This window comes from Melanaphis sacchari, unplaced genomic scaffold, assembly GCF_002803265.2.
Source record: "Melanaphis sacchari strain LSU unplaced genomic scaffold, SCAv2.0 Contig108_pilon_pilon, whole genome shotgun sequence".
In the NCBI taxonomy this organism is placed as follows: Eukaryota; Metazoa; Arthropoda; class Insecta; order Hemiptera; family Aphididae; genus Melanaphis; species Melanaphis sacchari.
The window spans coordinates 105060-130430 of record NW_020270415.1 but is presented as its reverse complement, the minus strand read 5'-3'; the positions used below and the strand labels follow the sequence as shown (position 1 = coordinate 130430).

The window sequence follows — 25371 nt, the reverse complement described above, 5'->3', positions numbered from 1 at the left end:
AATATGTTTTCCTACTTGCACAAAATACTGATTTTAATTTTTTTTTTTTTTTTTTTTAGGTTAATTCTAAGTGAAAAATACTCCATACTATAAAATAAATAAATACAAAAAATCGCAGTTATCATTAATTAAAATATATCGAAACGTGTGCTATGTGTATAGAATTGATAGTCAAATATTACATAATTATATGATATTTTTTTTACCATTTACGCAAGACTCGACTCCGTGTGAATTTGAAGTCGAAATTTACATAAACTATAGATACAACATGTCATTCAATACACCGACTCTGTACAGTAATTTATTATAATGTAAATAGTAGTACAACTTATCGTGTGCGAACTATATAATCGTTCGACAATCAACGATAAATATAGTGTATACCTACTATACCTACTAGTTATAACACAGCTGCGGCAATCGGCTATTATTTCAAAATATTGTTCGTTAAGAACACTACAGAATTTGACGAACCTTATAAATTTGCTCACATTCGCCAACACCATAAATGGACGATAGCATAATGTCTCAATTTTTCATTCGTCTTCCAACACCGAGGCACGATATCGCGCGCGTGATTTTATTACGAATCGTTCGTATTCGGTTCGCTGATAATATAATAATAATAATAATAATAATAATATATGGTTTGGCATCAACTTCGTTAGTAATGCAGGAGATTTCATTTATCTTGCTCTGTTTTCTATGCATATTATACACGTATGGCTGTATATTATTGTAGCACAAATAGGTATTATACGTGATGTATACGTTTAGACTATACATTATCAATCGTCGGTAAAAATCGGTATCAGACATTTTTTTTTTTTTTTGCATGTGCCCTTGACAGTCATTACCGGCACAACGGCTATCAACCGCTATATTATTATTATTTTATTTGAATATTATATCGTCACCGGTGACTTGAACAGTCGTCAATGACAGACGCGAATATTACTCGCTCCCACTTGGACGTCCGGCCAAACGTTCTCCGCCCGCCGCCGCATATCTATCGGGACTGCAGCGCTTTTCCGTTTCATTTCATCTCAGCGTCACTATACGCTTACTAACTAATCGTAATATTAAAACAAATACGTTTCCGAATCACTTCCACGACTGGTCATTTGATTTTTGTTGTCGGTGAAACTGGAACATATTCTGGCCGCCGCCCCTGGTTGGTATGTAAAACGACCACACCGCTGTCCGTAGAAAAATCACACGCACGGCGCCAAAATTAAAATCGAAAAAGAGAAAATATCGAAAACGAGGTAAGTCGTCTCTAGAAATCTACTGTTTTCAAAATATTTGCGTGCTGTTCAATCGTTATTTTGCTCAAATCCGTGATTAATTCTTATGACATAATATGCACCACTCATCTGCAGCATAAGATTATTTTATTTGGCAAACATGTGATTTAAACATGTTTAAAATAGTGCAAATAATTGATAATTGACAATTTTATTATTATCGTATAATTTCAATCACTATCCACGCGCGCAAAATATCGTCCGATATTAAAACAATTCAATCGTATTGTATACTCAATTATACACGCTAAATAAAACGATACATCAGCATTCTTAATATGTTCGATGAGCATCGTATTACTTAGAAAATGAATTATTTAGTTAACGCTCGAAAGTGATTAATATGTACGACATAAAACACTTTTTGACATTCAATACATAATCTAAATTAAAACTTGTTCGATAATATTCGATTTTCGTGCTGATTAATGTTCTAAAAAACAATGGTTAAAACACTGCCAACATTCTCGATTTTAGAGTACTTGATGAGTTGAATACCGCATTGTGATTCTTGAACATAATATATTATACGAATATTACTATGATACACGTGTTTCTAACCGGGCGCAGTGCGTCAATGCTATTATGATTCTTATAAACTATATAATTCATATTTATTCGAATAGGTTTTTTCAATAAGATTGAAAAATTTTAAATTTAAATAACATTTTATAACGATAACAAAATAATAATAGTATAAATAAAAAATACTATTGTTATTAAATAGATATCTGTAGTTGAAATTAAATTTAAAAGATTCTAACATTCTACAAGACGTCCTATATTTTAACGAAAAAAGAATTGTTTTAAGTTACATGAATTAGTTTAATTTATTGCCTAATCCTTAAATAATAAACAATAATAGACAATAACATTCTTAAACTAAACTTAAAATGTATCATAATTTATTTAGTTCCAATTCTTAACATTTAACATAATCATATTTTTGATGATTACATTAATTGTAGTGATATAACTTTTTATTTTTATGGTCTGCGTCACATTTTTATAATTTAAGCTTCAAGTATACTTTATAACAGTAAGTAAATAATATGCAGTACCTATTTTTAATTTTTCTAATATAACTTTAAAACTATTTGAAAAAATAATCATTTAGTTTTACCACTTCACACTTATGAATAATTTCATTGTAATTTTTTTATCTTTTATAATTTATTAGAGTAGTATTAAATATTTATAATATAAGACTATAATTCGATTCCGTAAAAAATATACGAGTAGTTCCATTGGTCTGTATATAACCTACATGGTTTATAAATAATTAATAATTTGTTTAAATACAGCATAGTAGTATCTTTATTGACAATACTTTTTTGATTAATTTTTCAATTGTTACAAAAAGTTCAAAATATCCGATAATATAAGTAGTTAGAGAAACCAATCGCGGAAAACTTATTGTGGTCTAAGAGAGAGCACCATCATTATTGTTTTAAGCATTTATGACGACCAATATGAAATGATTACGATATTTTTCTTATGCAGATAAGGAAATATTATACAACGGAAGGATATAAGAAAAGCTCATAAATCATAATACTCGTAATAACACTGATGGTTGATGAATAATTACGCTATTCGATTAAGAAATCAAAATCGTACTATAATTTTCGAAAAATACATGTAATTTAGTGTGTACGGAAAAAATGCTATACTTATTTGTTCTCTCAATACTTGGAAAAGTACGACGAATGCATAATATTATATACATATATATATATATATATATATAGTTCAGTAGGGCTCGCGCGCAGTCTTTCAAGGTCTCTCGTAATAATATCAATAATTAGGAAACCGTTTTAATAATGTCTTGCAAACGCAATAAGTGCTGTCGGCGAACATCCGTAACGAAATAAAAAAAAAAAAAACTAAATAAATAAATAAAAAGGAAATCGACTGCGTTACAGCGTTGGCCAATCGTGCGAAAAAAAAAAACTAAGACAAAAATAAAAAACGCGTGACACAATCTTTGATTACAGCGCGCGCGCGCGCGTACTTGTCATTCAACGGCGTCGTCCCTCCGACGGTCGACGGCCGTCGGGCCGATGCAAATCTTTTGTCGGGCCGATGCAAACCTTTTGTCGGGCCGATGCACGCAAACCTTTTGTCGGGCGCCGCCGCCGTTCTTTTTATCGTCCGTCTCCGATCGGCGGCGTTGCACTGCACGTCGTGTTACGCGTACATCCCTTCTGTTGTGCTCGTCCGTAGGTGCATCGTTATTGTTATATCACGCACGCGAGCGCGGCATGGACGATTTAGTATTCGTCGAAAATATCGTCTCGGGACACCTTGAATGATGATACTGTTTTGGTCGTTAGCCAAACGCTATTATAACATTATTTTCCAGTGCATAATATCATACACGAACGTATAAATATATATAATATAATGTGTGTGTGAGTGCGCGTTTGTCGTGTGCGTGCGTCTGCGTGTTATTGTTGTTTTTCGCAATCTATAAAAACAAGGAAGAAGCCTCGGGGGCTCTCTCCGACGTGGAAGGGGTCCGCCGGAGTCGGACATGAGTTATTGTTCGTCTTGTATAACGACAAGGCCGCAATCATCACGAGTCCTATTTACCAAATGCGTTAATTGTAACACGGCCGGTACAGCGCCCGCGCCGCCGCTGCAGTGGCGCTGAAGTGTGTGTGTGTGTGTGTGCGATGCGTACCTACGGTACGGAGAAGCGCACACGAGCGTCAAATTACAGTGATTACAGAGACGACGACGAGAGAGAGTGAGAACACGCGCATCGCCCCGTGCGACCTTGGCAACCAAAATGATTTGTCAGCGAGATCGTCTATAGCTGGAAGTGTAGGTATACCTACGAGATGTAGGTATAATATGCCTAACCGGCACACGAAATCTCATTAACGGTGAACTATATATAATACGCGTACACATTGAGCGGATATGTTAGGCGAGGTACCCACAATCCATATTATAATATTATAATTGGGGCTGCATGTGAATGCGTGTATAGGAAAGCGCATTATTTTTTGGCGATCGTGAAGCTTATAGCTTTGTAAGTACACATAATTCGAATTATATGTTGTTACAACGAATCTATTTATGAGAGACTTTTATTTTGCATTTTTTTTTTTTTGACGTTTTTAATTTTTTAGGTCATGTTTTCCTTTTTTAGTTCGTTCTCTGGTATTTTTTTAATTGAATTTCGTCAATTAACATCTTCAAAAACTTAATTATTAACAAAATAAATACACGGAAAAAATTTTTTAAAAAACGTTTTAGGTGAATATAGCATTATACAAATTTCAAATTAAATCAGCATTTTTAATATTTTTATTTTTATTTAATAAACACAAGTTTATGCTTGTAAAATGTACGTAATGTACTAAATTTATAATATCCTATAATATCAATATAAATATAAAAATTAAAACAAAAACCATTTTAAATGTATCTTATGCTATAATTTTTGGCATTTTATACGTATTGCATTTTTTGCATTTTAAGTGCATATTTTGCTGCATTTTTTTGAAATTTTTAATGCGTTTTTCTAGATTTTTTAGTGCATTAAATTCACTGCCCTAATTAAAATATAATCGTAGTATAATATTTTACGCGTTTTGTATATTAGCGTTAAGATGTGTACGCCTGATGAAAATTTGCCCGCGGATAAGATGCGAGACGACAGACAACCCAGTGATAATATAATAATAATAATATAATATTATAGTAAAGTATATGATTTCGGACGTCGATATGCATACCAATGTCATACGTTTATTACTATACAAACTCACAGGGTCACTTATTATACCTATTTTTAGCGTGTAAGCGGTATCATCGGTGTAGTACTCTCGGTAACTCGAACCTTGACACTCGAAATTCTTGATATATCAAACGAGTAAAATTCCCTTTCAAATTGCTATATAAACGTCCTGATGTTCAAATAATCTTGTCAACTCGAATATTAATTGGACGAGTTTTCAATAACTCAAATTATCTTATCACCACGATCGTTTGTCGCTTACGACTTGATTTATTCACATATTTGATTCGTAAAATCTTCCTTGCCACTTACAGTAGAATTCGAACGATATTGAACACGTCGACAAAGACCCACAAATGCAACCTGAGTAAATAAAAAGCGAAACTTGCTTTGGAAACATCATTATGTAAATTTATTTAAACTTAAAAACGATGAAGGCATGGATGAAGCCACTCGGTCGTTAACAGAATATAACTGTTACGAATGTATTAAATAAACAAAAATAATGACCTAAACTTACAATAATTCTTCAAGTAAAATAGCATGTGAACATTGTAAACTATTTAAATATACATTATACTATAAATAATATAATTTTTTATGATTTTTGATGAATTGACATTTTTAGTAAGTCGATCTTTTTCCTAGCCTGTGAACTTCCGTTGAGTGAATCGACTGTATCATTATATTTCTAATTTTTATCCGCGTCCAAGTGCTTAGTGCAGCGCATCCGATTCACAGTACTTAGTACCCATATATTATTATATCGCGTATTAAATCGTCGCCGTATAATCTTTTAACATATTTTTAACACATCGGTCTACCGGCCATTTAACCATCGATCGTCGTCTACGTCTCGTAGTTGTCTTATAATAAAAACGACGTTTGGCAGCGAACGTGCGCCCGACCGGTTACGACGATAAAAACATTTTTGGAAAAAAATATCGAATTTAAATATAATATAATTAAGACGTGCTACTTAAAAAATCATAATATGCATTATGTAACACTATGTGTATATTGTAAGTATATATACACCAATTTAATTTGACATTCAAATTCAGAATTGTGTTCAATTATAAATCTATATATATATATATATGGCTTTACAAGTGTATAATACTTAAGTGTAAATAAACGGACGCTGGAGAAAAATCGCGTTGCACAGCTAAGGCAATAATAATCGTCGAGATAATTTGCCAACATAATTATAAGCCGGTTCAAAGCATGACGTCTGTTGTAAGTTATAGGCGCCTAATACCTGTACAAACACGTAGGTACTGTACACGCGTGAGAGTCAACGTAAAAAACATATTAAATTGAATTCGAGACGAAGCTTGTATCACAAACAGTTTAAAATATTAGATTATAATAATTTATTTCTGTTTTCATGTAATAAATACATGTTACAAAACAAAACGACATTGTGCTCCGGACTGTTGTTATTACAAATTATTGTGTTCATTCGCCTTGCTGTAAAATAATATCGGACGGTATCCACAGTAGGTAGGTATACTGTTTATTGGCCTATATCACACTATTAGCGCAAAATAGATTAATAATACTTCGGAAAAGACGCCGTCTAAGACTATCGGAAGACGAGATACATGACCTAGAAAACGGAGCGTATTACCTATGTTTAGCGTCGAAAATATAATGACTCGTGTTCGATTATAGATGGTTTACTCTATTATTACGGTGTTGTGCCAAAATTAATATTCTTCAGAGTGCAAAACTGCTTTGGAAATATTATATTTACAGCATAATATAACGATTGAAAAAAATAAACCGATTAACTATAAATCAAGAAGATTTTATTGAAATGCCCCTACCCCTCCCCCCGATAACCATCCAAGTTGTATAATTTTTTCATTGCAAACATATTATAATAATAATGTACTCGTCGAGTACTGCACGACCGCAATTGAAATATTATATCGATTTTCAACGAAAATTTATTATTTCTCATCATATTGATGAACACTTTATACAACATAATATCATGTTTGTTTTGAACGTTCGCGGTGTGTCATTTTATTTAGTATTACATAATAATACATTGGAAAAATAATTTTACAACAGTTTGCAAACTATACGCTATTTTTATCAACAAAGTCTTCAAGATTTTTTTCGTTGATTATTTTATACTATAGGTACACGATATACGTATTTCCATATTATGCACTACCTAAATCATTTTCTTTTCTGCCGATATCATACAGTACATTTTATCACCTTTACCCGACAAGCTTAATTATTTTCCGGCTAAAAGATTGTCATAAAAATAGTATAGTATAAAATTAACTTAGAACTATGCATTGGATATTTATTATTTACATGCATACAATCAACCGAAAATTTAATTTCAGTTATAAACATATGAAATGTGTGTTTATAATTTTTATATCGACAATTTTTTTTTAGATTTGGTTATATTATAATTCTCCATTTTCAAGAAATTTAATTACCTTACTCCCTGCTGTTTCATAATGTGTTACATTATCCTTCCTGAACGTGTTGGAATAAGTTTGTATACTTTTGCTGTAGTCGACTGTACTCGAGACGTTCTGTAATAGAATATATTATGTACAATATTCAATTTTATACCTGAAAGTACAATTATAATGAATAAATAATTCGTTCACTTCAAAGTTACACAATATAATTAATATTATCATTTATGTCAATAGAATTTCTATCATTGATGTTAAACAGAGATGGGCTGATACCACTTTTTACGACACTGGATACTCCTTTACGCGTATAACTCATGAGTAATGTTACCTATATTAATAAGTAATAATCGATATCCGATAATACCGATAATATAACATATTATAACTTATAATAATTGTGAGCATTTGTGGAGATATACTGGTGGATTTTCATTGTTTTTTTTTTTTTGCGATATCAGATCAAATATCCGTTTTGAAATAAAACCAATACCACGGCATCGATGGTATCGAATTCAAGTATTGGCTCGGCCCTAATATTAAACAATATTTTTCTCGTTGAAATCCAACACCTCCCGTCGGGAAAATGATCGAAACGCATTGGCGTCGATGTGCTTACGCGTGGGTATTTAAAAAAAAAAAAAAAAAAACAATAATCATCGCGTAGCAGAACGGGTTTTTATCGAGACTATTTATGAATTCGTCTCCAAACGTCTAGGCCTCGGGACGAGAATGAAGCGCATATACCACGTCACATACACTGACGTTATCTTTGACGATAAGGTCGCTGCTGTGTATGATACAATATCGTACCTATACGTAATAATATTACCTATTCAATATTATTACCGAACGTATATTATGCATAATGTACAGAACACCAACGAAATCTATTAGCGTGTTTTTCGTTCTCATTGCGCGCGTGCACATTGTATACGTATATATTATTATGATATTATATTATACATCATATTATAATAATATATAGGCCGCGGAGAAGGAATCGTATTAGGTCGTCACGACGGGTGATTTATTCGTCCGCTCTCGTATTTCGTATACATACACACACATATGTACATACATACAGATATATGGATAACTCTGGTGGTGTTTGCGTATAGCTGTGTATTTTTTTTCTTCCTCTTCTTCGCGCATAATATATAATAGCTATACTAGTTAGTATATTACATATATATATATCCTACGCGTGAGACGCAAAGACAGCGGTGATGACGAAAACTACACACACACACACACATATATATATATATATATAATGTATACTCGGCCGCCTTAAAATTAGATCGGATCACGATCCTATCGATCATGTCTCTGGCAGTATATATTATGTATAAATCCTCGGCCGCACGCGCGTTAATAATCATATTTAGCCATGGCGAAAAGCGGAGGAAAAAGAATAATATTACTTGTATATTGTACATCTATATGGACACGGCGATGATAATCATACTAATAAAACCCGTCGCGGACGCCCTCCTCCCCCCCCTCGAAATAAAAAATAATAAAGACCGAGTGAAGTAGAGTGAGTGAGTGAGAGAGAAAACGAAACGAAACCTGTCCATCATCATCATCTAGATCATATTTATTATATATATAATATAAATAGGACGATGTGGTGCACGTCGGCGTGGTGGCGTAGACGAGGAGGAGCCGCCGGTGAACGTCGAACGGTCGGACACGAACGCCCGAGTTTGCGGTCGAAAGGCCAAAATCAATTTGGACTATTATTTAAAACGTCACCTTTAGAGCTGCACCGGTAAGTGTCGGTGCCACGAGCGCGAGCGCGAGCGGATAGGAATGCCCGGAATAAAAAAAAAAAAAAAACTTTAAAAACAAAACTAATCATTATATACTGCTGCAGCAACGAGATCGAGATCGTGACTCTGACAGAGCACAACTCGTTACGATTTTTAACGCTAACCTCGTGATGTCCGTACCGCGGTGTTGTTGCAGAGGAATCGTCCGACCGCTGCCTCCGCCGCAGTAACCGGCTCGAACGTGGCGACGGTGAAAAGCACGCCGTCCTCCATATTATTATTGTTATTATTATTATTATTGTGCGTATCTGGATATACCCACAGTGTATAAGGGACACGTCGGAAAATCGGTTACAACAGGCCACAATAAGGCATTACACGATGTCAATAGCAATATGCGATAAAAACAAAACGACCGATTTTACGTATTTTTTTTCGAACACGACCACCATTACTGTTTTTGTACATTGTATTATATTATTATAATAATGTCTATATTTCGATATGTCATCCACGCGAAATCGTTTTGGAAGAGTTGAGATATTGCTGCTGCTGCTGCTGCAGTAGCATGCTACTGCTGTTATATAGTGGTAGTAGCACACGTCGTGAATATATAGAAATAAAAGAAACATTGAAAAATAATCGCAGTTGTTGGCATTATTATAATACACTCATACGCGTAAGAGCTACACAAATCTACACTGCGCGATCTTATATTAAATTATATCTTATATTTATTCAATCGTATATGAATTTTAATATTTACCATACAAAATTACGATAATATATATTATATTCAAATATTCAATAATGATAATAAGAATGCATTCGTTTCCACACCACCATTGAGGTAGAAGCATGGTGCGTTTTTTTTTTTTACATGGTTTCCCCGGTAGGCCTAGTCCATGTTGTGATAATTATATCTTAATTATTATCAAATCGTCAAGACAAATTAATTAGTATTACATTTTAATTATAAATTATCAACTTCGCATTCGTTTTACTTTTATCTTGTGTAAATTTTGAGTCCATATGGCATATTGTGACGAGTCATAGTTTTCTTCTATTATTAGTTTTTTTTTATCATATTTATTGGCATTCGTGAGTTTTGATTCCTTTTTCAGTAATTATAACCATTTTTCTTTAAATAATGCCACTGAGAGAATAATTTATTCATACCACGTAAAATTACAGGCCAACTAATAATTATGATTAGGGCTGTGAATTTAATGCACTAAAAAACCTTAAAAAATGCATTAAAAATGCCAAAAAAAATGCAATAAAATATGCACTTAAAATGCAAAAGAAGGAATATAAAATGCCAAAAATTATAGCATAAAATTTGTTTAAAATGATTTTTAATTTAATTTTTATATTTATATTAATATTAAGTACAGGATATTAAATATTAGTACAAAAAAGTGTTTATTTAATAAAAAAGTTAAAAAAATTGACATATACAGCCTGTGTAAAATAAAAAAAAGTTTTCAAACAAGTTAATTGACAGAATTTGGTTAAAAATACTAGAAAATGAACTAAAAAAAGCAAAATATGACCTAAAAATGCGAAATATGACCTAAAAATGCAAAAATATGCAAAATAAAAGTTTCATAGATGGATTCGTAATTACATTTACATAATTCAAATTATGTACTTACAAAGATATGTTATACAATGACAAAAAAAAAAAAATGCAGTTTCCAATAAATTCACAGTCCTGATTATGATAATTATTGGTGTTATAGAAGTTCACTGTATTTAAGAATGATTTCATAACTTTTTTTTGATAGCTTTTTGTACATACAATTATAGCTCAACAATTTTAGAGAATAAAAATTATACAATCAATTTAGATGCTAAAGCTAAGTAAAGCCAGACTCCAATATAAAGACTATAATTTGATTTATGACTATTTCTGATTTAGAGTTAAAAATAGAAAAAAAGGTTTGTGGTGGTATGAATGGTTTCAGCCGAAAATAATGTGGAATAAATCACAAGGACTTTCTGTTAAATGTCAAGTTCAGAATGGAACGTTATTTAAGTCCAGTTTGTATGCATGGGCAGGTAAAAGTGTGTGACCTGAACATAGGTGATTAAAATATACAATGGTCATTTTAGATAAGTAGTAGACAAATTCTGCTGGAGATTTGACCATTGGGTGGACCAGAGGTGTTTAATGTGATGACATATAAATGGAGGGAAAACAGTATGAGGAAGTTGGATAAGAGAAGAACATATTAAGTTGGACGTAGACTTGGCTAGACTAACAACTACCTCATTACCAAACATCCTTATGTGACCAGGGATCCACAGAAATCGAATGTAGTAATTTGACTGGTGAAGTGTGAGGGTAATTTGTTTAATGCGAAGAACTAGAGGAGAATATGGGAGATAAATGGGATGGATTTGAGAGCAAGTAGGTAAAACAAAAAAACAAAAACTGGTTAACAGATTCTGAAGTATGGGATACCACCATTATAACCGTCGATTTTGTTTTCATCTTCTAGAACTTAGTAAGAATACTATGAAACTTATATATAGACAATAACTGTATCTGTTAAAACACCAATAATTAGATTACCTATAATTTTACTTGGTATGAATAAATTATTCAATGCCGAAATTATTCTTTGATTCTTTGTCTACGCTTGTTCTTTTTTTTTATTCGTGATCCCATTTTGATGATCAAAATTTTTTCAGTAAGTTTTTTGACATCGAGCTGTTTTTAGTAGTGAGGAATGATGTGTTTATCGATTCGATATATACCGCAGAAGACAGAAGACGCATAAACTACCTTCAGCGAAACATTTGTCTCAAACTTTTTCTAGTCCGGTACCATAAACTACGACGTTTAGGAGTAGCCGTTGTTTCAGGGGCCTCATTTTCTTCTAAATTATTCTCTCCTATCTCTGCGGGTAAATTTAATTCTGAAAATTGATCTAAAATAGTAAGGTAAAAAATTATTTTATTTCAGTTATATTTTAAAAAGATGTTGATAAGGTTAAGTATTTATTATTTTTTATTACTATTAAGATCCGACGAACATGTTGTAACGTTTTTCTTTTCTAAAAAAACATAATATACAAAAAAAAAATAAATATTATTATACTACAATATTTATTACAAATACACAAGTGTGAAAAATGTATATATGTTTTATGCGCAAATATTAAAAATTATTATGGTTCAAGTACCTATTTAATTCATAAAACAAAATTTAAAAATAATAACCTTGTAATTTCGCTAATTGACATTCCTGGAGGGCATTTATTTTTTCTAATTCATTTATTTTTTCTGTTAAATCTGATATTATTTTTTTCATTTCTTCTAAAAAATGAAGATAAAATAATTAGTTTATAAATACTTTTATTGTTCTATATTTTATATTACTATTATAATTCATTGAATACATCTTATCACTTTCCAAGTCTAAAAAAAAATATAATATATGAAAAAAACAATATTAATATAATAAATTAATTTGAGTGATATTATAATAAAAATGTTCAAGGTTTTTTATTTTTGTTTTACCCTTAGAATTCGATGGCTCTTGTTCACTCGTACTTTTTTCTGTTTCTAAAAAAAAATATAGTATATATGAAAACAATATTTATGTGTAATAATGTTAATCACAAATAAACAATTTTTTAAAACTGTAGATATGTATTATGTGCAAATATTAAAAATTATTATAGTTCAAATATACGTAAATAAAAAAAATGTTATGGTTCAAATATTATAAGTAAAGTAGAATTTAAAAATAATATCGTCTAATAATTTCACGGATTGTTGCTTTATTAAGACTTCATTGTTTTTTTTATTCAATTTGTTTTTAAATAATAATGCGTTTTTATTGTGATAAGCTATGTTTGAGTAAGTTACCACTGATGAAGTATTAACCGAGAAAGTTAAAGAAGTTTTCAAATTATATTTGCGTAATTTTAAGTTTAGGCGGGCAATATGATCCCACTAAGGTTATTGCTTATTGGTACGTGATTTAATAAAGAGGTGTGAGTTGTATAGGTGACTTGATAAGAATCGCTGCGCCTGCATGGGCAGTGTTATCTTGGTGGTTTGCGAAATTGTTGTGTTACCAGGAACTGAGAATTTGAAGTTGCAAGTAAAATAGGTATCTGAGATTATAGCTAAATCGATTCTTTTTTCGTTTAGGGTTGTTATTAATTCAATTTTGTGGTTTGCTAGACCGTTAGCATTTTGTAATAGAATGACTAGGGATTGTGAAGTGAAAGAATCATTTGACATTTTGGATAAGTAGATGGTCGAAAACGGTGCTGAGGAGAAATAAAAGTAATTTATCAACGCTTTAAATCAATTAATAAAAGTGGTCAAAGGAGAAAGATCGTTTGATTGGGTTGCAAGAGGTGAATGCAAAATGTAGTTGTTTGTGGCTCGTGCGTAAGAACGAGAGAAGTTAATAGCAGGCATTTATTAATGCGTGATTTTACAATTGTTATTTAATTTATTTATGTGTTGAGTGTTAAAGTGAGTACCTTGTCTTTTAGAGGATGTTCTGAGTTGATTTATTTGCTTGTAAACCTCACAAGCTTTACAGTTGGCCGGATGGTTGCCTTTGCACAGAGCGCATGTAGCAGGTGTATTTTTAGGTTTCATGCAGCTGGTTGAAGGATGGTTTTTCGCACAGCGAACGCATCTCGGTGGGTAGGCACAGTACGTCCTAGAATGACCGTACTCTTGACAATTTAAACATTGGACTATATTTTTCTTATTGTATGGTTCTTCAATTTTAACGGTTGTATGGAGTAGTGATGTTAATTCGAAAATATCATGATTTATTTCTGCTGGTTCAAGGTCGACAAAAAATATAGGTAGCTTATTTTTTGTCACCTTGTGTGTAACATTAACTACTTGGCGTACTGTGTATCCCTTCTCTTCAATAGCTGTTTTTATATCTACTGTTGATGTTGATGGGTTTAAATTCCGAATAGCGATGCGAAAAGGTTTTTCTTCGCGTGGTTGGTATGTGTGGTAATGTGCTTTTTTTTCCTTGAGGAAGTTGATAACGATATTATGGTGGTCTATTTTGTTTGTCTGTATTTTTGATTTGTCTGTAGATGATTCATAATGAAAGTTTTCTAGACCAATTAGCTTTACAAGCTCATCACGAAAATCAATAGATTCGAGCTCACCACGGACAAATATTGGAGGAGGTGAAATTGTTTTAGTTGGTGTTTGTTCACAAGATCTGGTGGTAGAATTTGTTTGGTCGTTAAGCTCAGGTTTTTCTCTACTTGCTTCTTGGCTGTCGGATTTTGTCAAAGAGAGATGACGTTGGGTAGATTGATTTGGCATTTCGTAGTCATCGTGTCCTATAATTACTGAATCGTTATGGTCATCTGAAAATTTAAAATGCAGTATAATAATTAATAAGTTAATTTGAATGATATTTATAAAAATGTATTATTGTTTTACTGTTAGAATTTGGTAATTCTTGTACACCTGTACTCTCTTCTGTTTCTAAAAAAAAATATGATAAATATAAAAATAATATTTATATGTTACAATTTTAATCACAAATAAACAAATTTTAAAAACTATAGATGTGTGTTATACGCAAATATTAAACATCATTATAGTTCAAATATTAAAATTTAAAAATAATAATCTAATAATTTCGCCGATTGACACTTTGTGAGAAATTTTTTTTTCTAATTTTCTTATTTCTTCTGATAAGTTTGAGATTATTTTCCTCATTTCTTTAAAAAAAAATAAAATAAAAATCCATAAATCTTAAAACCATTAAGCTGCAATATAGGGATGCTATTGTTTAAATAAGATAAGATCCTAGAATCTTATCAAGAATGCAAAATCATGGATAACGAGAAAATTTGGATGTGTTAATTTTAATCAACACAGATGTTACCCGAGCATGGCTGTTTCCCTGACTACTTTAAAGTATCAAATAGTAACCATTGTCATGACTTTAACGCTCCAATTTATGAGGTCGAAAATTCACTATTCCTGTGTGATATGTATTAGAACTTAGAAGTTAAGAAGAATAGTTAGTTATATACATTGCAGTGTCGTGGTAAATGGAACGATGTCATGAATTGCTAAGAAGACAAAAATGGTCTATATTGCACTAGAAGAAAATAAAGTGTGGAACTATCTTATTTAGATCTTGCCAAAGCCTCCGATACCGTAAACCATGATAAACTTTTATATAAAATGCATGAAATAGGTATAACCGGTTCTACTTTATTCCTATTTGATTTTTATTTAAAAAATAGTAAACAATAGGTAAAAATAAATAACTGTATCCCTAATGAACGAGTAATAAAATATGGTGTACCACAAGGTATAACACTATTGCCAGTTCTATTTGATATTCAATTAAACGTCATTAAATTATTAAATCTAAAAAGCCACATAACATGTTACGCTGATATGATACTGTCTTGATCTGTATAGGCAATACCTAGAATAATGTGCTAAGATATATTTTGGATGATTTAAAATTTATTGTTAACTGGCTATGTAATAATAATTTATCCCTTAAATTCTAAAAATTAGCTATCTTACTACACTCTTTATCTAAACACACATTACTACCAATAAAAGATATGAAAATTCATGAATACAAATGTAAAATAACAAATTTATGTTACTGTAAAACAATTATCATAGTTAAAAACTCAGACATAAAATAGAAAATATAAATAAATTTTATGACTAACAAATTTAAAAAAAAAATATATACATGATAAAACAATTCAGAGAGATATTACCAATGAAGGTAATTAGAAATATATACTTATTTAACATTATTTGTATTAGTAATTACATATAATATAATAGGGTGGGTAGGGGCAGATGATAATGTTCTATTGAAGCTTCAAAAATGCCAAAACGCAATTATTAAGGTTGTGAATAAAAAAAATTGGAGATATCCAACAAAAAAACTATTTCAACATTCTTAATATAAACAACTCATATAAATTATCATCACATACTTAAAAAAACAAAACCAATTATCTCCTGTTAACATGAAATTAACACTAGACACGTAGCTTATAACTTTTCTTTAGACTAGCCAAATAAAATCGGATACCGTAAAGTATACCATTTCTTGGGGATTCAGATATACAACTTAATGCCTATTCATAAAGCTAATATGCTTTTACCTGATTTAAAAAAACATATTATTCATTGGCTCCAACATGAATATACTGCGAGTAAAATTTGAAATGTTATATTTTAGATATACATATATTATTTTATTAAGACTACTATACTAAGATAACCCTGGGGCTCCAAATGAGTTTTCTCAGTGAGGCTCAGTAATCTTTCTGATTTTAAATGAAAATAAAAAAAATAAATAAATTATATATTCCTATAATAATCAGATAAAACAATTTAAAATTATACTTTTGTTTAAATTAAAATATTAAATAGAGCATTTTTTATGCTAAAATTTTTAACTATATAATAGTATATTCAATGAACGTTACCATTTGTTACAGCTTGTTCTCTGGCGTTTTCGTTCACCAACACCTTTATATGAAAAATACAAATGTATACATCATTATTAAGGATAATAAATTACTACATAATATTAAGAATACACAGATTTTTCAAATATCCGTACACAGTAAACTAGGTATATATATTATAATATATTATTATTCAATAAATATATTAATATTAAGCTATTAAAATCGAATAATTCAATGATAGAGTAATAAAATTAAGTACGAACCTTTCTTACTGGGTTATAGTAGAAGATCATGCGTCCGTTTTCGTCTTGCATTTGCATGCACCATTTGTATACTCTACCTTCAAATGTAAATGTTTTTTGTAATATTGGCATTATCACGAATGTAGAATTATAAACTTTATAAACAATATAAATAAGCTTGAGAATAACTATTTACTAAGAATCAAACAATAGATTGAGAATAACCAAGAATTAAATAAACTTTAATTTACTTTGAAAGCTAATATGAAATATCTAAATACTATATAGCTCATACACGTAAGGGCTGTCCTGAAGAACTGATCGTTTTTTAACATTTAAGTCAACACAGAAATATTTCTGTTTATATTGAGTTGCTATGCGATTTATATTTTTTATTTGAGCCATGGACTTAATGAGTAATTAAGCTTAACGAAATAAAAAAATAACTAAATGGACTATTTTAATCATAATTTTTTTTTTTTTTTTAATTTGAATAATTTGATTATACAAGTCATGTCAAGAATCCGATGGATAGCAAAATATTAAACTTATTTTAAGGATATTAGGTATATCATACAGGGTAATTAGTGGTAAATAGTCTATATTTTAAAAACTAACACTATTTTTAAAACATTACATTAAGACATTATTTTTCTATTTTTGATGAGCTGACAATATTTAATTAAATAAATAATTGAAAACATGTTGTTGTTATCGTCAACAAAGGTATAAAAGGCTTTTGAAATGACTGTTTGCATTTAGTATCGTTTCAGAAAGTACACCATACGGTTTACTCCTCGTAACGTAAACTTTTTGTACCTACATATTATTATATTCTTATTTAACGATGGAAAAAATGACAAACGAAATGAAGATTACAGCGATTTCAATTGAAACTATTTCTAAAGAACAACTCAACGGTCTGGCAATTAAAGTTTTGAGAAGTCAAATACTCTCGAATCCAATAAATAGAACATATAGTAAGTCGATGCCAAATATACATATTATGACAACTGGCTGTAATGGCGATAAAGTTGAACCCGTCGAAGTCCCAGTGCAATAGTCACCAATAGCACCACCTTATTGTCCATCACCGGTTCTATTGCCAAATTACGCCGGCCCGCAGATGAGACGATTGATAGCCATAGTAAATGCCACAATGATGGCCCCAGCCGCACAAATCAAGACCCATACCCCCCTCATTCCTCTTCATCATTACAGCAGGTTTCGGGCGAAACTAGCAAAAACCGCTCTGATATCATCCGTCCACCCGCAAGAAGGTGTTTATCAATGCCAATTATTTCAATAAACTTGCCGCCAACAGATGCTATAGAAATAGAGGACATCTCTATACCAATTTCACCACACATTTCTGATATCGAACCTAGTACAGTAGTTCCGCCTGTTAACAAACCTAAAAGAAAACGCCGTTCCTTTTTGGAATAGAACAAAAAAGTTTTCGAATGTTGTGTTGCGCATAGTGCAAATTGTTATTGTTTACTTATGTAATATTATATTACTAAAAATTGTGTTTGACGTAAATAAACGTTTTTGTTACCTTTATTATTTAATTGATTATCATTATTAAATAATATATAATTACTGTGAAAACTGTGATTATATTGTAAAGAGTTTATGGTTTTTTGTAACTTGAGTAAAATTTTTCACTAAGTAGCTGACGTGGAGTATTAGACCTTTTGACGAACGAATAAAAAATATTATTGAAAAAAAAAAAAAATACTACGATATCTACAAAATACGATGTGCTTATTTGGTTTCCTACGTTCTTTTCGTTAACACTTCTAAAATGCTAAGTTTTTATATTTTTGTTTAGTTCATAATACATTGAAATATATCGGGTTAAATAAAATCGTCAGAATTTTTATGTCATGCGTTTTTGCCTCTTGGTATAAAAAAATATAGCAAATAAATAAAAGTATAGCAATAGTTTTACAAAAGTCCAAATAAATTCATTTGAAACTTTAACTCACTCTCAATCAATTTTAAATCAAAAATAAAAATTTTTTGAACAAAATAAAAAAATTCAAACTTAAAAGAAATTGGAATTCGAAAAAAAATTTATTTTTCTACGGATTTAAAGCATAACAATAATTATTAAACATTTGTATTTTTTCAAAAACAAAAAATATTTTGTCCCTTATGTAGGTAGTAAAAAACTCGTGAAATATTTTGTGTTTTCTTTATCAAAACATCGTATAATAATTAATATATTTAAAAATTTAATTTAAACATTTATGTAAGTAAACAGTCAATAATGATGTATTATCTTTATATTTAGATGAACCAACGGTGTAAGGTATGCGAGGAACCGGCGGCCGGCTTTCATTTTGGAGCTTTTACGTGTGAAGGGTGTAAGGTGAGATAAATAAATATTACATGATTTTTTTGTTACTTTAAAGTTCAAAAGCAAATTTATGATATTATTTTTATTAATAATGTATCGAAACATATACCTAAAAACTCAATTTTTTATGAACAGTAAGTATATTATTATATTATCATTGTTTTTACTTCTGTAAAGATTTTGGTAATTTGTTTTTTTGACTGATATTTAAGGTAGATACTGTATAAGTTGCATAGTACAAGAACTTATTTTTATGAACAATATTTATTATAAACCTGTGCGATTAATGCGTATTGTATATTTTAGTTTACAAAAAGTTTTATTTATTTCAAATGAATTAATATTCAAATAAAATCCCAAGAAATTCATTCATTTTAACTCATTCAAATTTTATACATTTTACATAACATTTATAAAACACGATAAATAACTCAATTGTTTAACTACATTATAATATAGAATATGACCTTCTAAGTTTTAAGATATTATATACGTATAGTTACTGCAATTGCATATTATCTTCACTTTAGTTATAGCGAAGTCCATTGTTTTGATTTCTATTTGCATCCAAAGTGAATTTACAAATATTATTTATTTTTTCCATTGTGTTACTTCTCTGTTGCTACCTATATTATAATAATCATTATGCCCTTGTTATTATTCAAGTAACTTTTTGAAAGGAATCGTTAACATTTTGCATTTTCTTCATCGCGTGTATATAAATATTCATTTAATTTTGGTTTCGTTGTAGGTATTTTCTTTCCAGTATAATATCATAACTATTTATAAAATATTTCGTCCACAACCAAATTTTAGAACTTAATATATTTGGTCGTTTAGTTTGCACTCTCACGTGGAACGTAGGTATATGGTATTATTAATTGAGTTTTATGATGGTAAATTTAACATTGTCTTATTGCGTTAAGCACCTATAATTAACCACACTCGCACATCGTTAATCATTGTTTTATTTAATATAATATAAATAATTTCTTATAATTAACGACAGTGCAGGTGTCGAAGTTTATTTTGTGTAACCAAAACAAATATTTCGAAAAGAATCTACATACCAATGCGGCAATGCACCGATATTCGTGTTTGATAGATGCGTACATTAACATATGCGGTGTGTTAGAAAAACGTCCATCAGATTTTTTTACTAATATATAACGATTTGCACATATATCACATGAAATCCTAACAATTTGTTTATGATCAAAAATGTTTCTAAAAGTTTGTTAATAACAAGTGGTCAAATGCATCCCTTTCACCCCTAGTGTTTTAAAATTATATATTAAATTCTCTTGTGGTGACGAAATTTCCAATTGTTTTCCTCAATACTTTTCTCGTGTCTTTAATCCGTTTTCTACTGCGTTCCATACTCTTGTTACTATAATGACTTGTCTTTAGTTGGCTTTCATTCATGCTCTGTGTCTTAAACAAACATTTTCAATGAACTTAATACCACCTTAGTAATAATACGAGTCCTATTCCTGATAATAGTCTCACTATATTTTTACCGAATGTAAGTTACTCATTATATATGAAAATGATATGAAAATTTCAAATTTTGGCCTACTACTTTTTACTGATGATTTAAAAATATTTCGAATCATTAAATCTCAAATAAATGCATAACTTCTTCAAAATGGCCTTGATCTACTTAATGATTGGCATATTTCTAATAATCTACATTTTAATGTTGATAAATGTAAAACTATGACATATTCAAAAAAGCGTATAACTCAATATTAAAAATATTATTAAAATGACATTGAATTGACTAGTTTCTCGCGTCAAAGACCTTGCAAGTATATATTTTGACTCTTCCTTATTGTTCAATGATCACTATGCACACATCACAAATAAATCATCTTCAATGTTAGGCTTTGTAAGTAGAACATGTTTTGACTTCAATAATCTAATAGCTCTAAAAGATATCGATTATTGTTCTATTGTTTGGTATTCTTACATATCTGGTCCAGCTGAAACTATTGAACAATTTTCTAAAGATTTTTTGCTTTTAAATGTGGTGCAACGACACTCATCTAATTCGCCATTATTATCATTAACCAATTTAGAAGCTCTTAGAACAGTTAGAACAAAGAGAATTGGATTTGATCTTTGTTTTATTTTTAAATTATTAAATAGTATCGCCGATTTTTCAAAATTACTAGTTAAATATAATTTTTTGATTTCTGGTTGTCGCACTAGGCAATCCAATAAATTTAATGTGCCATTCTATTGTACTAATTATGCACAAAATATCCCCGTTATTAGATTAATGTGACTTGTGAACAAGTTTAATGTAGATTTGTTCTTTTGTAATAATTTAATATCTTATATTGTATTTCTATGGTCTATGAGATGATGTATGACTGATACTATGTAATTTACCAATATGATCATTGATTTTTGTTTCTGTATATCGGGCTTAGCCCATTTAAATTTTTAAAATAAATAAATATGTTACATTATAACGACGAAGTATCTGTTCTGTATACATTAATTATTATTATATACAATAAGCAGGTATTTTCATAACTTTATTATTCAGTTACGCGCTTATTTATTTAAATGATAATAATAATAATGTTTTTATAGTAAATTTAAGTTGATGATTTCATTAAACATTCTGATATGTCTAAACCAGAGTTTAAATGTGTAATTTCCGCTATAAATTAAATTTTACATACTAAGAATAACAGTTTAAATAATAAGCTTAAAAGATAAAATAATACATAAAATAATATTTATTATAATACCCACTTGTTGTTGTACTTTTATTATTGAGTTATGACAAATTATAAAACGCTAATAAATCAATAATAATCAGTAATTGATTATTAATGACTATAATTTTCAAATCATTTTATTTACTCGTTTGGACGTCTGTTTAGATATACTTACAATTTTTCAAACAAATTACTATCTTCTTAACAATTTACAATAATAAAGGTTGTTTTGAAAATAAAAAAAATTATATCACTACAGATCACTCCTTAAATACTATAAAAAATTTAGTATTCCAAAATTTGATCTTAGATGACCTAATTACACCTACATAAAAATTCCAGAAAATCAATATTTATATAATACATTTTTATATAAAAATAATAATCAGGTAATCGTGACCATCTTGACCTATACCTGAATAGCTAAATACTTTACAGAACGAATATTCGCGTTTTGCCTTTTTTCTACACTGTTAAACAAAACATAACGTCAGAAAATCATTGTTACGATATATAAGTAGGTACATCATAGGGTAATTAACTAAGTATACTTGCTACCATAATTTTCCTTCAATAAAGGATTAATTTAAATTTTGATTTTTTGAAATTTTTAAATATATTAATATTTAGGACCAGATTTTTAATTACTTGAATTATATTATATACCATAAATGTGTTTATATGAAACGATTATCATAACAATCTGCGAAATCGATTTTCTTTAATTCGAATTTTTCTAGTCATTTTTCGGCCGGGCACACACCAACCCCGCGACGGTGGTTTCAGCCAAGTGCAAATCGGGCGGTGGCCGGTGCGTAATCGACAAGAAGAACCGGACGTCGTGCAAGGCATGCCGATTGAAGAAGTGTCTGGCCGTGGGCATGTCAAAGAACGGTTCAAGATACGGCCGTCGATCCAACTGGTTCAAGGTCCACTATCTGCTCCGTGAACGGCAACTTTTACCCGGCAACGACGACAAGGACCACTACGATAAGGGTAAAGTCGGCACTCCAACATCGCAGTTGCCACGGAAACATCACCCACGTATCGCGCTGCTCTCGTTACCGGTACCGTTGCAGCGATGGGCACCGCCATTCTTCCAATTTTTCGATTTCGCGCCGAACGGTCGATCTCCGTTACCGCGGTCCGAGTTGTCGGCCTTCCGCGAGACCACCGTCTTCAAATCCGTAGACGAAGATGACCGACCTATAGATCTCACCGTTCGTCAGTCGGCCAACAACGACGACGACGATTATAACAACGAGACAACCACCTGGAAGATAGCCAAGTTACGATTGCTGCAACAGAGCAAAATATCCGAAAAACCTCTCGACCTATGCGTTGGGAACATTGACCACCGGAACTTAGAGGTGGGTAAAGTCCGACGACGCAACTACGTGTAATAGTCCACAAATGTACAATGACAATGCTGCATCTGAGACACGGTACAACCGGGACTTGAGAAAAACTAATTACCGATCTCGGACGTACCCAAAAAAATATAAACAAACGGCATTCTCCCACCGATATACCTTGCCGTTCAACAGTTATCACCGCTAGATTAAGAATCGGCCACACCAATCTCACCCTGCATATTCATCCGATGAATCACGAAGTAAAACCAAACTGCGGCTAATTGCGACGAACTTATTATTTAACAGTGCTTGAAATTCTCCTACGCGTCACTGAGACAATCTTATAAAAGAACCCTCTGGAAAACAACTCTAAGAACAAAGTACCCTCTTTGTACGTGATGAATTTTTGAAACCGCGGTATTGTTACCAAAATAAATAATATTACGATGTTAAAAATATACATTCGACGTAATATAATAAGTTAGGTTATAAATTAATTCAAAATAAGATAGTTGTATTATAAATGAAGGCTTAAGCCTAATATTGTATAATCTGGAAGTCTTGTTGCTGATGCATGTGTTTTTAATAAAAATAAATGAATGATATAATTTCTGTTTGCGAAAAAACAATCATTATCATTTTAGAATAAGAATACCTACGATTTTCTGGTAAATTAAATCCTGTTATTGTGACTACTGCAATTACCTGCGTTGCATCGTATATTGCATATGTTTCACAATAATTTATTTTGCAGCAATTACAGCTTAAATATAAACAGGTCCGTTTGACGAAACAGAGCGTTAAGTCATATTGAAACGATATACGGCTACCGGGGGATAGTCCCAATATTCAACGCGCGTATTAACTATTGTCTATTAAATTATAGATAGACTTAAGTTAATTCTCATATTACTTACACTTTGTCATACAAAACTTGTATAAACTGTTTAAAAATAAATAAATTAAAAAAAAAAAAAATAGTAATAATTTTAAATTTCAAGTACCTACGTAGACGTTTACTTGCACATCCCATATAAACAATAAATAGTCTTTGTAATAATTTTCTAAAATGACTTTCTGTCTCTATACTTACATAAAATTAAAGTGACTTAAAACGAAAATACTTACTATTAAAATATTATAAGCACCCTGTGTGTATTTGTTCATATATACCATATAGTTACCTCAAGCAGGAATATATTGTTGGTTTACGCTGGTCATGGACTGTATTGTGTATATATTGTATGTATATACGTTTATAAGTGGCAATATCCTCTGCCCACCCACGCTCACTTAATACTTGCCGACACGGTGCACGATTTATTGGTTTATTTTAATTTCAACCTTTTTTATACACTCTTGTAATTGATGACGTTCACAATAATGACCTCTGCGTTAGTACAGTCACGTGTTATTTTTAGTATAAAAATATATTATATACATATAGGTAAAGATGTATCTGCTACTACGAGTATATAGATGGATTTGTAAATTACATCTTCTGAATTGCAGCACATCATTGTTTAAAATTCACGCAATGATAATATGCATATACGTAAATGCATATTGCAAAAACTAAAATTTTAATTTAAGTACTATCATAATATTTAATATGGGTATCGTGTTTATGATTCATTAATCGTTGTAGTGTAAAATAATATATAGCTATGCTTTGCACAGTAAACAATATTAATGATTACGAAGATTGAACGTAATAAAATGTGTTCGAGAAATAATTATTGGTTATTACTTATTATTATTAATGTCGACTACAGGACTCGGACGGCAGAAGGCCGCGCCTACGAAGCTCGTCGAGGTTATGCGTGTATATACATTGTGCATACGTGCTTTTTCGGACGATGAATTTATGAAACAAATGCGCAATTGTAAACATACGGCAAAAACGC

General features: G+C 30.6%; 1 protein-coding gene across 2 annotated transcripts in view; it reads left to right on the top strand.

Annotated features, from left to right (window-relative positions):
* Positions 1 to 23963, top strand: part of LOC112603469 (estrogen receptor beta-like) — an 80198-nt gene extending 56235 nt beyond the window's left edge. The window contains exons 1-3 of one of the 2 annotated variants that reach the window (XM_025352031.1): positions 974 to 1271; positions 19309 to 19386; positions 22850 to 23963. In XM_025352031.1, coding sequence (XP_025207816.1) covers positions 19309 to 19386; positions 22850 to 23512 — 741 coding nt within the window. In that variant the 5' untranslated portion in view covers positions 974 to 1271 and the 3' untranslated portion in view covers positions 23513 to 23963. Of the gene's footprint in view, positions 1 to 973; positions 1272 to 19308; positions 19387 to 22849 lie in introns of those variants that run through there. The other variant, XM_025352032.1, reaches the window with a different exon arrangement.
* Positions 23964 to 25371: the final 1408 nt, after the last annotated feature.